The sequence below is a fragment of the Hippocampus bargibanti genome, linkage group LG07, assembly GCF_051943395.1.
Source record: "Hippocampus bargibanti isolate YZ-2025 linkage group LG07, ASM5194339v1, whole genome shotgun sequence".
In the NCBI taxonomy this organism is placed as follows: domain Eukaryota; kingdom Metazoa; phylum Chordata; class Actinopteri; order Syngnathiformes; family Syngnathidae; genus Hippocampus; species Hippocampus bargibanti.
This window is the reverse complement of record NC_142740.1, coordinates 11,167,833-11,183,471: the sequence shown is the minus strand read 5'-3', so window position 1 is coordinate 11,183,471 and position 15,639 is coordinate 11,167,833. Positions and strand designations below refer to the sequence as shown.

At 41.9% G+C, this 15,639-nt stretch overlaps 1 protein-coding gene across 2 annotated transcripts in view; it reads right to left on the bottom strand.

Moving 5' to 3' along the window:
- Positions 1 to 15,639, bottom strand: part of syde2 (synapse defective 1, Rho GTPase, homolog 2 (C. elegans)) — a 73,050-nt gene that overhangs the window by 36,071 nt on the left and 21,340 nt on the right. For both annotated transcript variants that reach the window (XM_089000622.1, XM_089000623.1), the window contains exon 4: positions 4,380 to 5,500. In XM_089000622.1, the coding sequence (XP_088856748.1) occupies positions 4,380 to 5,500 (1,121 nt within the window). The remainder of the gene's footprint in view (positions 1 to 4,379; positions 5,501 to 15,639) is intronic.

The window sequence follows — 15,639 nt, the reverse complement described above, 5'->3', positions numbered from 1 at the left end:
ATGTCTGTGTCAGGTCTCGGTCGTACACGAGTGGTCCATCAAGGAAAATGTTTCTTCAGCCGTCATCTGTACTTCTTTGAAAGTACAGTCTTCTTTCAAAGAAGTATAGATAACGGCTGAAGAAACCTTTTCCTCGATTCCTCTCCGAAAAAAAGAATTTCTATGAAATTAGATGATAGCTTAGATCAGTGTTTTTCAAACCACATGCCACACACATTGTCAGTTGTGCCGCAGGAAATTATCCAATATGGAGCTGCTGGAGGACAGGGGTGACGTGGTGAAAGGAGGGGGTTCTAGTGATGATCCGGGCTGAAGAATTTTGGACTAGTTGGAGGTTATGGAGAAATTTCGGATTGACACCGAAGATAAGTGAGTTACAATAATGATGCGGGAGGTGACGAGACTGTGGATAAGGATAGCAGCGGAGTGAGGGGTGAGCGAGGGACGGAAACGATTGATATTACGGAGGTGGAAATATGTAGACCGAGTTATGTTATTTATATGGGAGTGAAAAGACAAGCGAGGTCTTGCCCGCCAGATCATTTTATTTAGATTTATGTTTACTTGAGATGCAACAACACTGATGTTCCCTCTAACCTGCGCAACTGCGCGCTGTTTGCACACTGTCAACATACAAGAAAAGCTATCCAGCTCAGTGAACGCACTGCAAATGAACATGATATATATGTATTTTTTGTACCAATTTGCTGCGAAATTCACTCAGTGAGAGGCATTCAGCCAATCACACGATACGATGCAATGACTGCCTGCAGCCAATCACGGCATTGACAGCACTTGCGCATGTTCTCTGCTTTAATGATAACAGTGCAGTGGCGATAAGTGACGCTAATGCTATTCCTTTATATTGGTGAACGACCGGGCCGTCAAGGTGATACATCGACTCCCCATAACAAAGAATTTTGTGAAATCACATTTCGACTATATCCAAGAAAGCAGTTCAACAGGTAAGGAGCGCCATCCGTGCTTTATTAACCGAGTCCACTTGGAAAGCGCAGTACACATCACGGGAGTCAATGCGAGGTGGTTTGAGGTCCTCAGCACCATAAAAGTGCAAGCTCATTAGTCCAGAGATGTACTGGCTACATTTGGGTTGCTCTGTGAAACAATAATGGCGGAAAGCATCAATGTCCAAATCTGTACCACTGAGTTTTAAGCTTGCACTCGGTCCTTCTGAGTCCTTCAATCTGCAACCCTTGCCCTCAACAGAAATGTGCTTCCCAGACTTAGCCACCAGCTTTGGTGAATCACCATCACTTAAGTATCCACCTTTACTAGCAGATTTGGAGCTGCCATTGTTTTTCTTCTTATTTAAGCTGTGTTGTGTGGACACACTGCTGTCCAAGTGGTAGCGTGAAATCACATTTTGGCTGGCAAGCCCAACACCAGATACAGCCAATCTTTGAGGGCCTGAACTTTGGGACGTGACATCAATACCCCCACCTGTAGCTCGAAGAGAATGGGATCTAGGCTCAAAATGATCACAACCGTTGCTGTGACCCGGCATGATTGCACTTTCCACTTCATCATTTGACTTTTTTTGTTTTGCTATTAATTTAAGCAGCCCAATACGAAATGGCCTGAAAACAGAAACAGTGTTGTGGTTAGGTAGACCCTTTAAAATAATGAAGTTGAACCCAAGTGCTCCCCAAATTTCAAGACAAAAACACAAATCATACAATGTAATTGGTTAACATTTACAAATACTTAACATTATCATTACAAATAAAAGACAACAGAATGTAATTGAACACAACATAGCGAGTACTCTTCATTACGATGAAAAGGTTTCTTCAGCCGTCATCTGTACTTTTTTTGAAGGTGTCGGACGTTTCGCTTCTTATCCAAGATGAACGAACTCAAGTCTTACTGGTAGTATCGGCCCTATATATATATATATCCCTAATGTCCAGGCATGGCGGCACCGGACACTGCTATGATAGGTCCCTACTCTCAGGTTGGGGGCAGCAGAGGACCACTCCCTGTGGCCCCACCGATTGTTCATACATTCCTGACTAACGACTGGCCTGATTGCCCCACTCCCTCCGGTATCCCCTCATCAGCATTACGAATGTTGCCTAACCTATGTTGCCTAAGCAGGCTATTGTATGAACGATCCAAATTGAATCTCACCCCACCAAACCGGTTTAATGAAGGATTTAGTTGTTTTATGACAATCACCAGTAAGACTTTAGTTTGCTGAAGAAGCATCTTGGATAAGAAGCGAAACGTCTGACACCTTCAAAAAAGTACAGATGACAGCTGAATAAATCTTTTCAGCGATGGACCACTCCTGTACGACTGAGAGCTTACACAGACGTACTGTACTCTTCATTACATTGAAAGTGTGTGTCTCACACTACTATCCTGAAGTCCTTTGTAAGACACAACATACTTCAAGTTACTTGGATCATTCTCAAGTGAAATATAAAAGTATTTTACGTGGACGCTAGGTGATCACATGAATAATTTTAAGTGTTTGAAACAGGCATCGTTTCAATGCTTCACAATCCCCCAGCATCTTAAAGGCTTGTCGAACCCCGAGGTCATGTGATTCTAAGTAACTCTGACGAACGGCCTTCTTCAAAGAGATGCAACATTAGTTTGGAAATCCACACGGAATTCAGTGTCTGCCCTTGCGTGTTTTAGTGACACAACATACAGATTCCTTTGGGATCTGGTGTGAAACCTCTTCTAGCCTCTGTCTGCCTCTAACCTAAGGGGTATCCTTTACTTGTCACTTATTCTACTTGATCACTGACTCAGACAGACTGTGCACAATATTTCGGTAATTAAATACAGCGGCAAGCAGAGGGATGGATATGAAAACAGAGGCATCCAAGAGCAGAGCACAATCTATATAAACCGAGACAAAGCAGAATAAATTACATAAACATGGGAGCTAACAGGAATTCCTTAACCGCATTAAAGTTTGACCGAAATTTGAGTAAACTTGAACTCATTTTAAGGTTTAATATTAACTTTCTTTTTTCATTGACCCTGCTGTCCATACATACAGTATTTTTAAATGACCTGTTTTTACAGTGCATGTTTGCACCCTACATCGGATGCTGGAGTGAATGTATGATTCAAAGACTATATGGAATTTAAATAATTAAATTAATCTTGGGAGGGTGCCAAACCAGGTCGTACAACATTTTGTAGCGGACAAAGAGGTTGGTGAGCAAAAACGTAACCAGAACTTTGATTGTCTGCAGCACATTCGGTGACTAGTGAAAAATTGCTGCTCATAAAGTTTTTCGGACATTTATTGTAATTCACCCCAGTAAGCCCACGTGGACATCTCCAGAGGAGAAAGAGTAAATATATTGGGAGAAAGATTCTGAGTCTTGAACTGCAAGGCAGGAGACCGAGATGGATGTTGTGAAAGAGGATATGAAGGTAGCTAGTGTGAGAGAAGTGGATGCACAAAACGAGGTGAGATGGAGGGCACTGATTCGCTGTGGTGACCCTTGAAAGGAACGGCCTAAAGGAAAAGAAGACCCCAGTAAGCCCACAAAGCGAATCACACACATAAAATACCCCAAAACAATCATCCATGGAGAGTTTGTTGAAAAATTAGACCATGATGTAAATGTGTGTACAACATCAATATTGGACTTAAATTAAACAGTGAGTCACATAAAGTAAACGGCCCTTCCTGAATTTTTTAAGTCAAATTTTGTCCAATTTGTCCATAGACAAAAAAATGTTTATTTTCATTTTAGAGCATCAACATTTTTGCCCTGCTGTCCACAGGCATAATGCCTCTGAAATGCTTCACAAAACGGATGTTCTGAACATCAGCCAAACAATTTGACTGTCATTGATTGAAGAAACATTACCCCTCTAGTCTTCTTCAGAGCACTACTGCTATTTTCAAAGAGTGCTTTGAATGTTCTGTGTTGGTGGGGAAGAAAGAGTGGTTAAGATGATCACATGACTCTGGAAAACTCCATTAGTCCATCAGAATCACATGACCAGTCTCTTCATGCTTCATGCTTTTTCTTCTGTAAATAAGAAGCAATGGCCTCAAGAAGCCAATGATATTATGGAGTGGAGTGCAGCTTGTTGTGTGGGCTATTGTGTGGCCAACGGGTGAGTACTTTTCGCATTGCACAGAACATCTAATGTCACTATTATTGCTTGCTCCTCTTTTTTCTGCTTTAGGCTATATGGAGAATAGGGACATGAACTGGTGTTAGATGCATCTGCTGCATATTCACCTTTGTCCTCTTCTGTACATGATATATATATATATATATATATATATATATATATAATATTTTAAGTGTTAAACACGAGATGAGTAAATCTCATTTTTCGAACTTGAGCAGTTTGGATGATGGATGTGGGCTCACCTGATAACCCCGCTTCTCGATCTCATTGATGCACTTGCTTATAAGCAGCGGCACCGAGAGTCCGGTGTCCTCCCTCTCTACCAGCCGCCATGCCTCCACACCAAAGACTTGGGGCTCCCTGTTTCCATCTGGTCCTCCATCCAAGGAGTTCTGCCAATGCTCCATCAGGTTCAACTTGACATATATCAGCCCGCGAGGTTCTAGCTTGACTGCCAACTGGTGGGAACGTATTACCCTAAAGAGTGCAGGTAAGACCACTGTACCGTGACAGCACACACGATTTCGCCTCGGTGTAGGCTCCCAGCTAAACACAACAAGCTTCAAATGCTGGGCATTTTCCAGCTCGATGTTGAAGGTGTGGTCCATATCCAAGAAAGCAGTTCGACAGGTAAGGAGCGCCGTCCGCGCTTTATTAACTGAGTCCACTTGGATAGCGCAGTACACATCACAGGAGTCAATGCGAGGTGGTTTGAGGTCCTCAGCACCATAAAAGTGCAAGCTCATTAGTCCAGAGATGTACTGGCTACATTTGGGTTGCTCTGTGAAACAATAATGGCGGAAAGCATCAATGTCCAAATCTGTACCACTGAGTTTTAAGTTTGCACTCGGTCCTTCTGAGTCCTTCAATCTGCAACCCTTGCCCTCAACAGAATTGTGCTTCCCAGATTTAGCCACCAGCTTTGGTGAATCACCATCACTTAAGTATCCACCTTTACTAGCAGATTTGGAGCTGCCATTGTTTTTCTTCTTATTTAAGCTGTGTTGTGTGGACACACTGCTGTCCAAGTGGTAGCGTGAAATCACATTTCGGCTGGCAAGCCCAACACCAGATATAGCCAATCTTTGAGGGCCTGAACTTTGGGACGTGACCTCAATATCCCCACCTGTAGCTCGAAGAGAATGGGATCGAGGCTCAAAATGACCACAACCATTGCTGTGACCCTTAACGCTGAGTTTCCGGCTGAGTTCTGGAAGCTTCTTCATCTTCATGGAAATTTTCCTAACGGTGCGTGGGGATTTGATCTTGTCTGGGAATGACCAGTTGATGGAGCTGCTCTTCTTTGTAGGGTTTGGGCTGGATGGAGGAGAAAATCCAACACTATTTGGGAGGTCAGGAACATCTATGAAGGCAATGAGACAGTAAAGAGAAGTTAAAGGAGACCTTTCATGTTCAAATTTGTTGATCTTTTGGCTGACACACATACTGCACATGTACTGGATGGCTAGAGAGCTAAATGAACTCAAAAGTCTAAACAGGCATTTTATCAGAGAAACTTAACTCATTCACTGCCATTTACAGAGGCTCCCCAATTTAGGAACATTCAAGTTAGAAAAAAAAGGTATTTTTTTGTAGGTACTGTATGTCTAAAGATGTTTGTACAGAGATGCTGAAAATGCAAATTTCTCAATTGTCGGACTATTAAAGGCTTTCTGGGTCTGATTCTGTAAGTTAGATTTTGTATTTCCGTCTGAGCTCGCTTGCAATAGGCTGCGTACTGTGCTTAAAGCACACGCATGCACACAGACACTTCGGAATTTTCAAGGGCTGGATGTTTACGCGACGGACACCGATCGGATCAGCGCTGGAGTGTGGTCAATGAGTTCAGGCCCCAATCAGCCGAGCTCGCTTGCAATTAGCTGCGTAGAATATATGGGCGGGGAGGAAATCACTCTTACCAGTAGATGCTCTGAGGAGGAGGCGCCGAGCTCATTTACGATTGGCTGTGTCGAGTATGTTACATTTTATTACATTGAGTTTCCATACAAAATATAGCACTGTAGCAACTTACGACCAAATTCACGTTACGAACGACCGCTTGGAATGTATCTTGATCGTAAGGTAGGGACCATCTGGATTCGGAAATGGAAAATATGACATAGAACGCCATTCCCAAATTTGTTGGGGTTCTGTTTTTTCATGGTTGGGTGCTGATAAAGCAGTGGCCATGGCCTTTGGCAATGGCCTCTGGCAATGTTTTTTCTTTTCCACAACGGAGCAACACTTCCATTTTTTCCATGTTAGCGCTTTGTTCCAGGTTCAGCTGATGTTAAAGCACTATATAAACAAATGTGTTTTGAAATGTATTTTGGACAGCCACCCTCATTTCAAACTCATATAACTCCAGATCCATATAATTTAAGAATTAACTATTTTCTTCCGATGAAAGAAGAGAGTCTAAAGCACAGGTGTCAAAGTCAAGGCCCAGGCGCCAAATCCGGCCCACCACATCAATTGTTTCGGCCTGCAAAAGCAAATGCTTCAGGAATAGTTTCAATGAGATCCTTCTTGGGCAAAAAGCTGAGAAGCTGTCCAGGAGATTTACATTCATCCCTCACCGTTTGTGTGTGTTGGTCTTCCTTTAAGTTGGTCTTCCTTTAATTATTATCTCCTGCTTCAATTGAAAGTTCAGTTTAGAAATTTCTTTTAATTTAGATATGCAATCCACCATTCTGAAAATAAGGCCAAGCAACACGAAAAAATGACTGGACGGTTGCACTTAACTTGCTAACTGTTTACTGTAGCTTGCTTTCACTAATTCTATTATTCTGCAGCCGAGGAGTCGCAAGAGGAATTTCTCATCACCAGCGCCCTCTGTCATGAGGCAGGAGAACTGTGGGCCTCACCTATGCACTCAGTTTTGATAAAAATAAAATAAAATAAACACTGTAGTACAGTGTTTATAATGTACAGTGACTGTACATTATATACACCAGCTAAACTGTAGAAATTTAGTTCATATACTAAAAGCTTTTGAACAATTTATTAGCAATATGCAGAGGGACAGCAATGCAGTCTCACTGCAGAGCAAGCCAGCACAGTTAGCATAGTGATTGTGCAATCCATGGTGAGGGTCAGCCGGCTGCCGCCTCACCGCTCGTCTCCACTTAGTATTTGAACAGTAAATGTGAAAATTCAGCAATTTGGAAAAAAAAAAACCAAAAATGGTGAAGTTAAATGGAAAAGTATGTTAAAGTACAAATCACTAAATAAATATAACTGTTTAATTTATTTTGTCATTTGATATTTCCATAATGGCGGCCCGGTAGTCGGGTGGTTAGCACACCGGCTTCACAGTGCAGAGGTCGCCGGTTCGCGTCCCGGTCCGGCCTCCCTGTGTGGAGTTTGCATGTTCTCCCCAGACCCGCGTGGGTTTTCTCCGGGTCCTCCGGTTCCCTCCCACACTCCAAAAACATGCATGGCAGGCAGATTGACCACTCCAAATTGTCCCTAGGTGTGTGTGTGAGAGTGACTGTTGTATGTCTTTGTGTGCCCTGCGATTGGCTGGCAACCAATTCAGGGTGTCCCCCGCCTCGTGCCCAAAGACAGCTGAGATAGGCTCCAGCAACCCCCGCGACCCTAATGAGGAATAAGCGGTACGGAAAATGAGATGAGAGATGAGAGATATTTCCATGATGACATGCCTCCCCTGACTGCACGTCATTGCTTGAGAGGAAACCATAACTACAATGTGACGCGCTGCAAAAAATGACATCTAAGGTTTCTAAACGCTGTATTGAATGTTTATGTAGTTATTTAGTTTTTTGTTCTTTTGTCTTCAAGACGGCGCCGCGAGAGGGGCTGCCTTTCCAGCAGCTCATGTATTTAGTTTTTCTACTGCTGTAAAATGTAAATTTCTCCACTGCGAGACTAATAAAGGCAAATCCAATCCATTCCAATCCAAAACTCAATATTGTGTGGGTCCTGGAATTCAAGTAACAGTGACAAAAACCATGGCACTGGAGTGGACATCTTTTTGCCCGTCTGGCAGAAAATGAGTTAAGAAAGATGTAACATAACCGATTGGCAGCACTTTCATCGTGCAGCAAATTAATATCCCAAAACAACAAATCAGGTCATCAGAGGAGAGAAATGGAAAGTTTTGGACGGATAAAGTCAATCTCAAGACTTTATCCATAAATAGCACACAAGCGTCTATGGTGAATGCTTGGAAAAGTACAAACGTTGTATTTTGTTGACAGAAAAATAAAAACACATTTTTTAAACTGGCCTCAGTGTTCTAATCATTTTGGAGTGCTGTATTATTCGTGTGTGGAAAGTTAAACTTGAAAGAGTAAATAGGATGTTCATCAAAGCACTTATACAGGGAACCAAAATCACAATCTGACTTCACCTTTTATATCCAGCTGCTCATGAAGTTAGACCTCAGACAAGCAATTAAACATGTCAATGTTGCTTGGTTTTGTATATACTGGTCCCTGGTAGAGTATAATAATATCCATGTATTGTTTACATGAGCAAATAAGCAGATTAATGTACATTTCAAATCAGGTATATGATGATTATTATTGGTTTCAATTCTCCTTCATTGTCAATTACTGCCTTCCATTGTACCTGTCTCGCGAGGAAAAAGAAAGCAGACTCGGATTTTAAGTGCAGAATTTCCACTCATGATAGTCCGGTAATCGTTACTTTGAGTTAGTACATTTTAGACGGATTTAAATGTTATGCCCTGATTCAAAGAGTTTTAACATGATTCCCTCAGCCATGTACCTTCCTACCTTTTCAGTTAGGAGGGAGCACGTTGTAGCATTGGAGCCACAGTTCATGCAAGATGCAGGATTAGGTCTGGATCACATGACTTGGCAAGATCTTTGATGACTGTTTTTAGAACTAACCTCATTTGGATCACTCAAAAGGTGCACTAGAAGCTACAATAAGGCCTAAATGATGCCAAGTCTCAAGACTTGGGATATGTTCAAGAATTCAGTTGCATTTTCAGATCCTTATGAACAAATGAATTCATTGTTTGAGGGTATTAATCATTCATTCATTCATTTTCCAAACCACTTTATCCTCACTTGGGGTGCTGGAGCCTATCTAAGTTGTCTTCGGGCAGTAAGTGGGGGACACGCTAAACCGGTTGCCAACCAATCACAAGGCACACAGACACGAAAAAAAAAACCTGTTGTGCTCACACTCATACATCGGGACAATGTAGTGTTCAATCATCCTGCCATGCATGTTTTTGGAATGTGGGAGGAAACTGGAGGACCCGGAGAAAACCCACCTAAGCACAGGTAAAACATCCAAACTTCACACAGGGAGGTTGGCACTGAAATTGACCTTGGTACCTCTGCACTGTGAAGTCCACGTGCTAACAACTCGATGACCGGCTATTAAGTACAGTAAAGTCTTGTTATATCGATATCGGTTATATTGATAATACTGCTTATTACGATACTATTTTCATTTCCCGTGCACATTTCTAGTCTTTTTGTGTAATTACTTCCGTTTAGTACGATTCATGGTTATTACGATAATCCGGTTACGACGGTGCTCTTTTTCTTCTCCCACCGGCCATTTTGCTATGTTTATATCGATACAAAAGATACTTAAGGTGAATCGATATTTGCTTAGGGGTTTCTATACAGTACCACCATTATCGAAATCTGTGTGGGTCGCGCTGTTGGTTGCGTGGTAGAAAATGGCGTCTGCTGCACTGCGCAAGGCACGGGAGCTGGTCACGTGACTTGGTCACTGCTACACTGCGCAAGGCACGGGAGTTGGTCACCAGATACGCAATCCATTAACCCAATGATAAAATTACATGCCATATCAAAGATCCCCCATTTACGTATTGCCCCCCACCCCACTTTTAATGCAGTTCGCCGCAGGACGGATATATCGATAGTACGGTTATATCGACATTTTTTCTCGCTCTCTAGAATATCGATATAACGAGACTTTACTGTATTTTCAATACAAATTTACAGAGGGATTTATATGGAGTGAATAGTTGACCCAAAGAGTAAAGAGGAGCGATGGATAGATTGACCCAGCCAATCCTCCAAACTCTGTTTTCCGAAGGAAACTAGCGTTATATTTTGTGTCAAATGAGGGAGGAGGCAGAGGTGGTGTAGCATAAAATGGGGATCAGGGCAGGGAGTGATGGGGGAAAAAGACACCCTTTGTCCAGGTACTGAGAGTTCTGTATATTCAACTGGAGGGCTTGCAAAGCTGCCGGTGAATGTACAAATGAACAGTGCTGTTCACTCATATTTCTCAGAGAACCATGTTGAGCCTCCTTGCCCCCTTCACTCAGTAGCCTACCTTATCCAAGCGTCCATCTAATAATAGACACAGGGGCACACTGAGAAGAACATGGGTGGGGAACATAGTAGGTGAAAACGCACCAAATAACAACAAGGGAGGGGTCTTGAAATGTGTTTTCCACTTGAAAGAAGCCTTGCACGTCAGTGCGTATGCAAACAATGACATAATACCTAAAGCCATTGCACATGTGCAAAATGTGATGAAAACATCTTGAGTATTACTTTAAAACTTGAAACTTGAGTCTGGGTTTGAGTCCCATTCAGGTGGCAATTGGTTGTCGCAAATTGGGCTGAAGCTACTGAAAATTGTGGGTATTTCGATGTTCTACTGAAAATTATATGAAACTATTCAAGTATTATTCTTTTTATGTATAATCAACATGTTTTGCTTCAATTGAAACTGTATAGCTACTGAATTATTTTACATTAAACTTCTTCTTTTCCTTTTGCCTTTTCCCCTCAGGGGTCGCCACAGCAAATCAATGTCCTCCATCTATCCCGGTTTTGTGCATCCTCTTCTCTCACACCAGCTACCTTCATGTCCTCTTTGACCACATCCATAAACCTCCTCTTTCCTCAGTCACACCGACAGCACACCTCACAACTGTCTTACAGTCATGATACATGTACATACACTGCTCTGACATACTTTTCCGTCACTCCAGACTTCCTCATGCAATGCCACAGCTCTTCTCTGGGCACCTTGTCGTACGCTTTCTCCAGATCTACAAAGACACAATGCAATTCCTTCTGACCTTCTCTGTACTTCTCTATCAGCATTCTTAAAGTATCACTGCATCTGTCGTACTCTTTTTTGGCATGAAGCCATACTGCTGCTCACAAATGTTCACTTCTGCTCTTAGTCTAGCTTCAATTACTCTTTCCCAGAGTTTCATTGTATGGCTTTATTCCTCTGTAGTTAGTACAACTCTGCACATCTCCTTTGTTCTTATAAATGGGCACGAGTACACTTCGTCTCCATTCTTCAGGCATCTGTTCACCATCTAAGATCTTGTTGAATAAATTATTTTACATTAAACTGCCTTTGAAAAAGGCAGTCATATACTGTAGTAATTGCTCTTGCCTGCCTGTATGTGCACCAGTTTTGCAGCTACCCAATGGTGCAACCCTTGAAAAAAGCATTGTATTGGGGTGGCCAGACTTTTAACTTAAATGAGGGACACGGCACAACAAAAAAATCTAATATGAAATAAATGCCCATCAGGAATATTTATAATAAGTGTAGTTCTAATTAATTAACTATATGCTTAGCAGCCCATGCCATGTGCTGCTTTAAGTGTTTGTGTTAATACATTTGATTCTGCTGCCTCCATGCCATTTTCATTGAGCACCTCTTAACATGAAGTTTGTGGGAACATGCATTCGTTCGTTTGTTCGTTCGTTCGTTCGTTCGTTCGTTCGTTCGTTAATTTGTTTGTTCGTTCATTCATTAATTTTCCAAACCACAAGAGTCGTGGGCGTGCAGGATCTATCCCAGCTGTCTTTGGGCAGCAGGAGGGGGACCTTGAACCGTTTGCCAGCCAATCGCAGAGCACACAGAAGCAAACAACCATTCATGATCACACACACAGACACTCACACAGACTCACAGAGACACACACACACTTTTCACTTTTCACCCACAGATGACCAAATTATTCGTACTTGAGGTAAAAAACATTCCATAATCATTTTTTTCTCCCCTAGTTAAAATATATTTTTCCTGACTACCACTCAGGTGCAATTGAACACAGAACCAATGCCACCACTCCTTTAGCAACTCCACCTGCATGCTTGTATGGGTGTTATCTGGTTCTCTTTGTAATGTGTCACAAAAAGAACAAAAAGTGTCTATTTGATCTATACTCTCCAGCATCTTGGGTCAGGTGCGATCGATTGAGGCAACTACCTCGTTGCCCCAACTCATGGCTAAAATTGAATCCAATAGTGACTGCTTGCTCACAAGGAAGGGCATTCATCCCCCAATATCATGGATCCCAAAGTCCAGTCCTCGAGGGCCACTTTCCTGTATGTTTTTCATCTCTTCCCGTCTGCAACACAGCTGATTGAAATAACGGGGGCCGGTATCAGGCCTCTTCAGGGCTTGCTGATGACCGAATCATTTGAATCAGGTGTTGCAAAACAATCAGGAGAGATGGAAAAAAAGAGGAGGAAAGTGGCTCTCGCTGTTCCTGAAAATAAATGGAGCACATATGACCTACATGCTTCATTTATTTTCACTTTAGTGCAGAGGGACCCAAGTTAGCGCTTGTACAACAAAAAAAAATGTACTTTGGGGGCACATTTAAGTTACGGTACCACTGACCATTTGAAAAGTAAGATTTACACAAGAAAGGTCCATAAATTTTGATGGCTGTAATCACCAGTTAAAACCTGCTTCATTGTCAATGACTTTGACATGCACACCTAACTCGTGTAGCCTTTGGCCATGTGGCAGTAGAACAGGCAATAACACAATACTGCACTAGCTGAAGTTCAGGGTGGATATTTTGACACACTAGCCTGCAAGGAAATGTTCCTGGGTCAAAGGCCAAAGGTCTGCATTCCTGTGCATGAGATCTGAGCCCTTTAACTGCATCTACCACACCATTTACATATGCACTTGCTCTTAGCAATGTACTGTAACAAGTAAATAGAATACAAGAAGAAAACATGCATGCTTTGACCCTGGAGCTACTTTGGGCAGCCTGCCTCTAACACCTGCCAACACAGGCGAGGAATTTATGATGTTTGCCTTTCAAAACGCAGGTGAGGGGTGTGTGAGAGATAACATGATCGAGTGGGATATGGTTCATTACAGACATTAGCCCTGGTTCAAATATAAAATTGTATTCTGTGCTAAACATTTGCTGTCATTTCTAATGTTAAAATGTAAACCTGCTAATGCTCATCGAGAACCGTGAGTGTTTTGTCGACAATAAACGGTTGTGTTAAAGATAGAAATCAACAGAGTGTGTGTGTCCTGTGTAAACAAACTGGTGAATAGCACACTTGTCCACTAGTTTCTGCACTCGGTGGCCGTGTGGTTCTGGTCTGTGCTACTTCCTATCCACTTGGCTCAAACCCATTAGAAGGCCTTTCAGGGGCCACAGGAGCTTGGCTGCTTAATCACAATGGTTACAAAAGCCCCACTAATATATCCAAGCATGCAGGACTTCTCTCTTGCAACACATGGCCACTTGCCAAAGCAGGCATCATGTGGTTAAGCTCCAGTGTGGCCATTTATGTTTAGCCTCAACTCTAACAGAATAGGGGTTGGACCGGTCAAAGTAATGGCTAATCAATAGTACAGTGAAGCATCACGATCAGCGGATAATTGGTATTGAGTGGTACACAAATATACAGTAGAATGACTGTAAGCGTCATATCTATTGAGGAGGGCCATCATTTCCTATTTTAAAATAGGAATGTCAGTAATTGTTTATGCATTCATCTGTGAGTGATCTTAAACTTGTAGTTGTCAATTCTTATTTTGCTTTTTGGTTTTGAGTGGACATTTTATTCTTCCAAACTTAGGCTTGCATGTTGATTAGTTGATTGGTTGGTTGGTTAGTTAGTTGGTTTGTTAGTCTGTTAGTCTAATAGTCAGTTAGGTAGTCAGTTTGCCAATTAGTTTGTTGGTTGGTTAGTTGGTTAGTTTGATGGTTAGTTGGTTGGTTGGTTGGGTTGGTGGGTGTTTGGGTGGGTGGGTGGAAAGCTGGCTGGTTTATTTTATAATGTAATGAAGACGGTGGGAAAAGAAATGCTGTTGGCAGCAGAGATAATATCTGAGAAACTCATCAAGTGTCCATGATATTTTATCAGCCCACTTTTATTATTTCTGTTGTTGACATACATCCTAGTCTTTTGTTCTCACTGCTTTGCTTCCGAATGCTGTCAACTGATGCGTATAGAAATGTTTGTTTTTGTTTGGTGAAGCACATTGAGATGTCTTGTGTCGGAAATGTGTTTCAGAAATCCCCGGCCTTGTCTGTAATTTAGCTTCACTGGAGAACTGATTTTTTTTCAAGTTGCTGTGATTCTCAGAAAACTATGCCACAACTCTGTGACCTTTAGTTCACATCTAACACCAGACGATGGAATCTCCTCTGGATTTAGAATGTTGTTCTCACAATTTTGTTCCACTGTCTTGTTGACAGCCGAACAGCCAACCCGTGCAGATGTCCGCCAAGATTAGATTCTTGATCTTCACTCAGAGATTCAAACTAGGGTGTAACTTTAACAGCATGAGTTCGGTCTTGAATGCAGCAGACAGTGAAAGCAAAGCACTCCCCGCCCCCAAACCCCCCAGGAAAACACTGTGATCCCATTCCGAGTACTGGCAAAGTGAAATTCCACAACTGCCACCAAAGAGAGGAGATTGGGGATGCACCGTGCTAATCACCCCAGGAGTCCATCAATCATTATTTTCCATAAAAACCGCATTGAAATGGACAAAAACCCAGTCAATGGGCAGAATACAAGGAGTCTGGAATGCATCCGGTGAGGAGATAAAGAACCAGCCAACTGAAGAGAGGAAAAGTAGAGTTAAAAGAGCGTATTCTACATCTGCACTACTTCATTAATTCTTTGCCCTTACAAATAAAGTGAATTCCAGAAATGCAAATAATCGCAAAGAATGAACGACAGAGAAAAGATGAGCCAAAGTGGGTGCAGGGCAATAGTGTGGCGCACATTTTCATTCAGAGACACTGCGTGTGCTTGGATAAAAGGTTGCTACTAGCAAAAAGAATAAACATGTGGTGGATTGGCTAGGAAGTGGTGATGAAAGTCACAATAAATGCTTCTTTACTGTGGTTACTACGCCACAGGTTGAATGTACATTTTCATATTTGTTTTATGTACAATACAATGCTGTTACACTTCCATGCCCCTGAAGATTATTCCAAATCTTTTGCGCAATACCATGCTTCTGAAAACATTGAAAATATATTTTGCTGTCCAGTTGCTTTCCTTTATTTTAAGAAATTGGACTGCGATTTAAAAAGTACAAAACTATAGGTGTTATTACAATTAAGTATTTTGCAAAAAAATAAATATACATGAGCGAGCCTTTTAATAAATGGATATTAAATAATATCAGTGAGATTACAAACCCATTAATCACTCCACATGCCTTGTTGAATAGAACTGATAATGAATCTTTATTTCACAACAGCAAAAG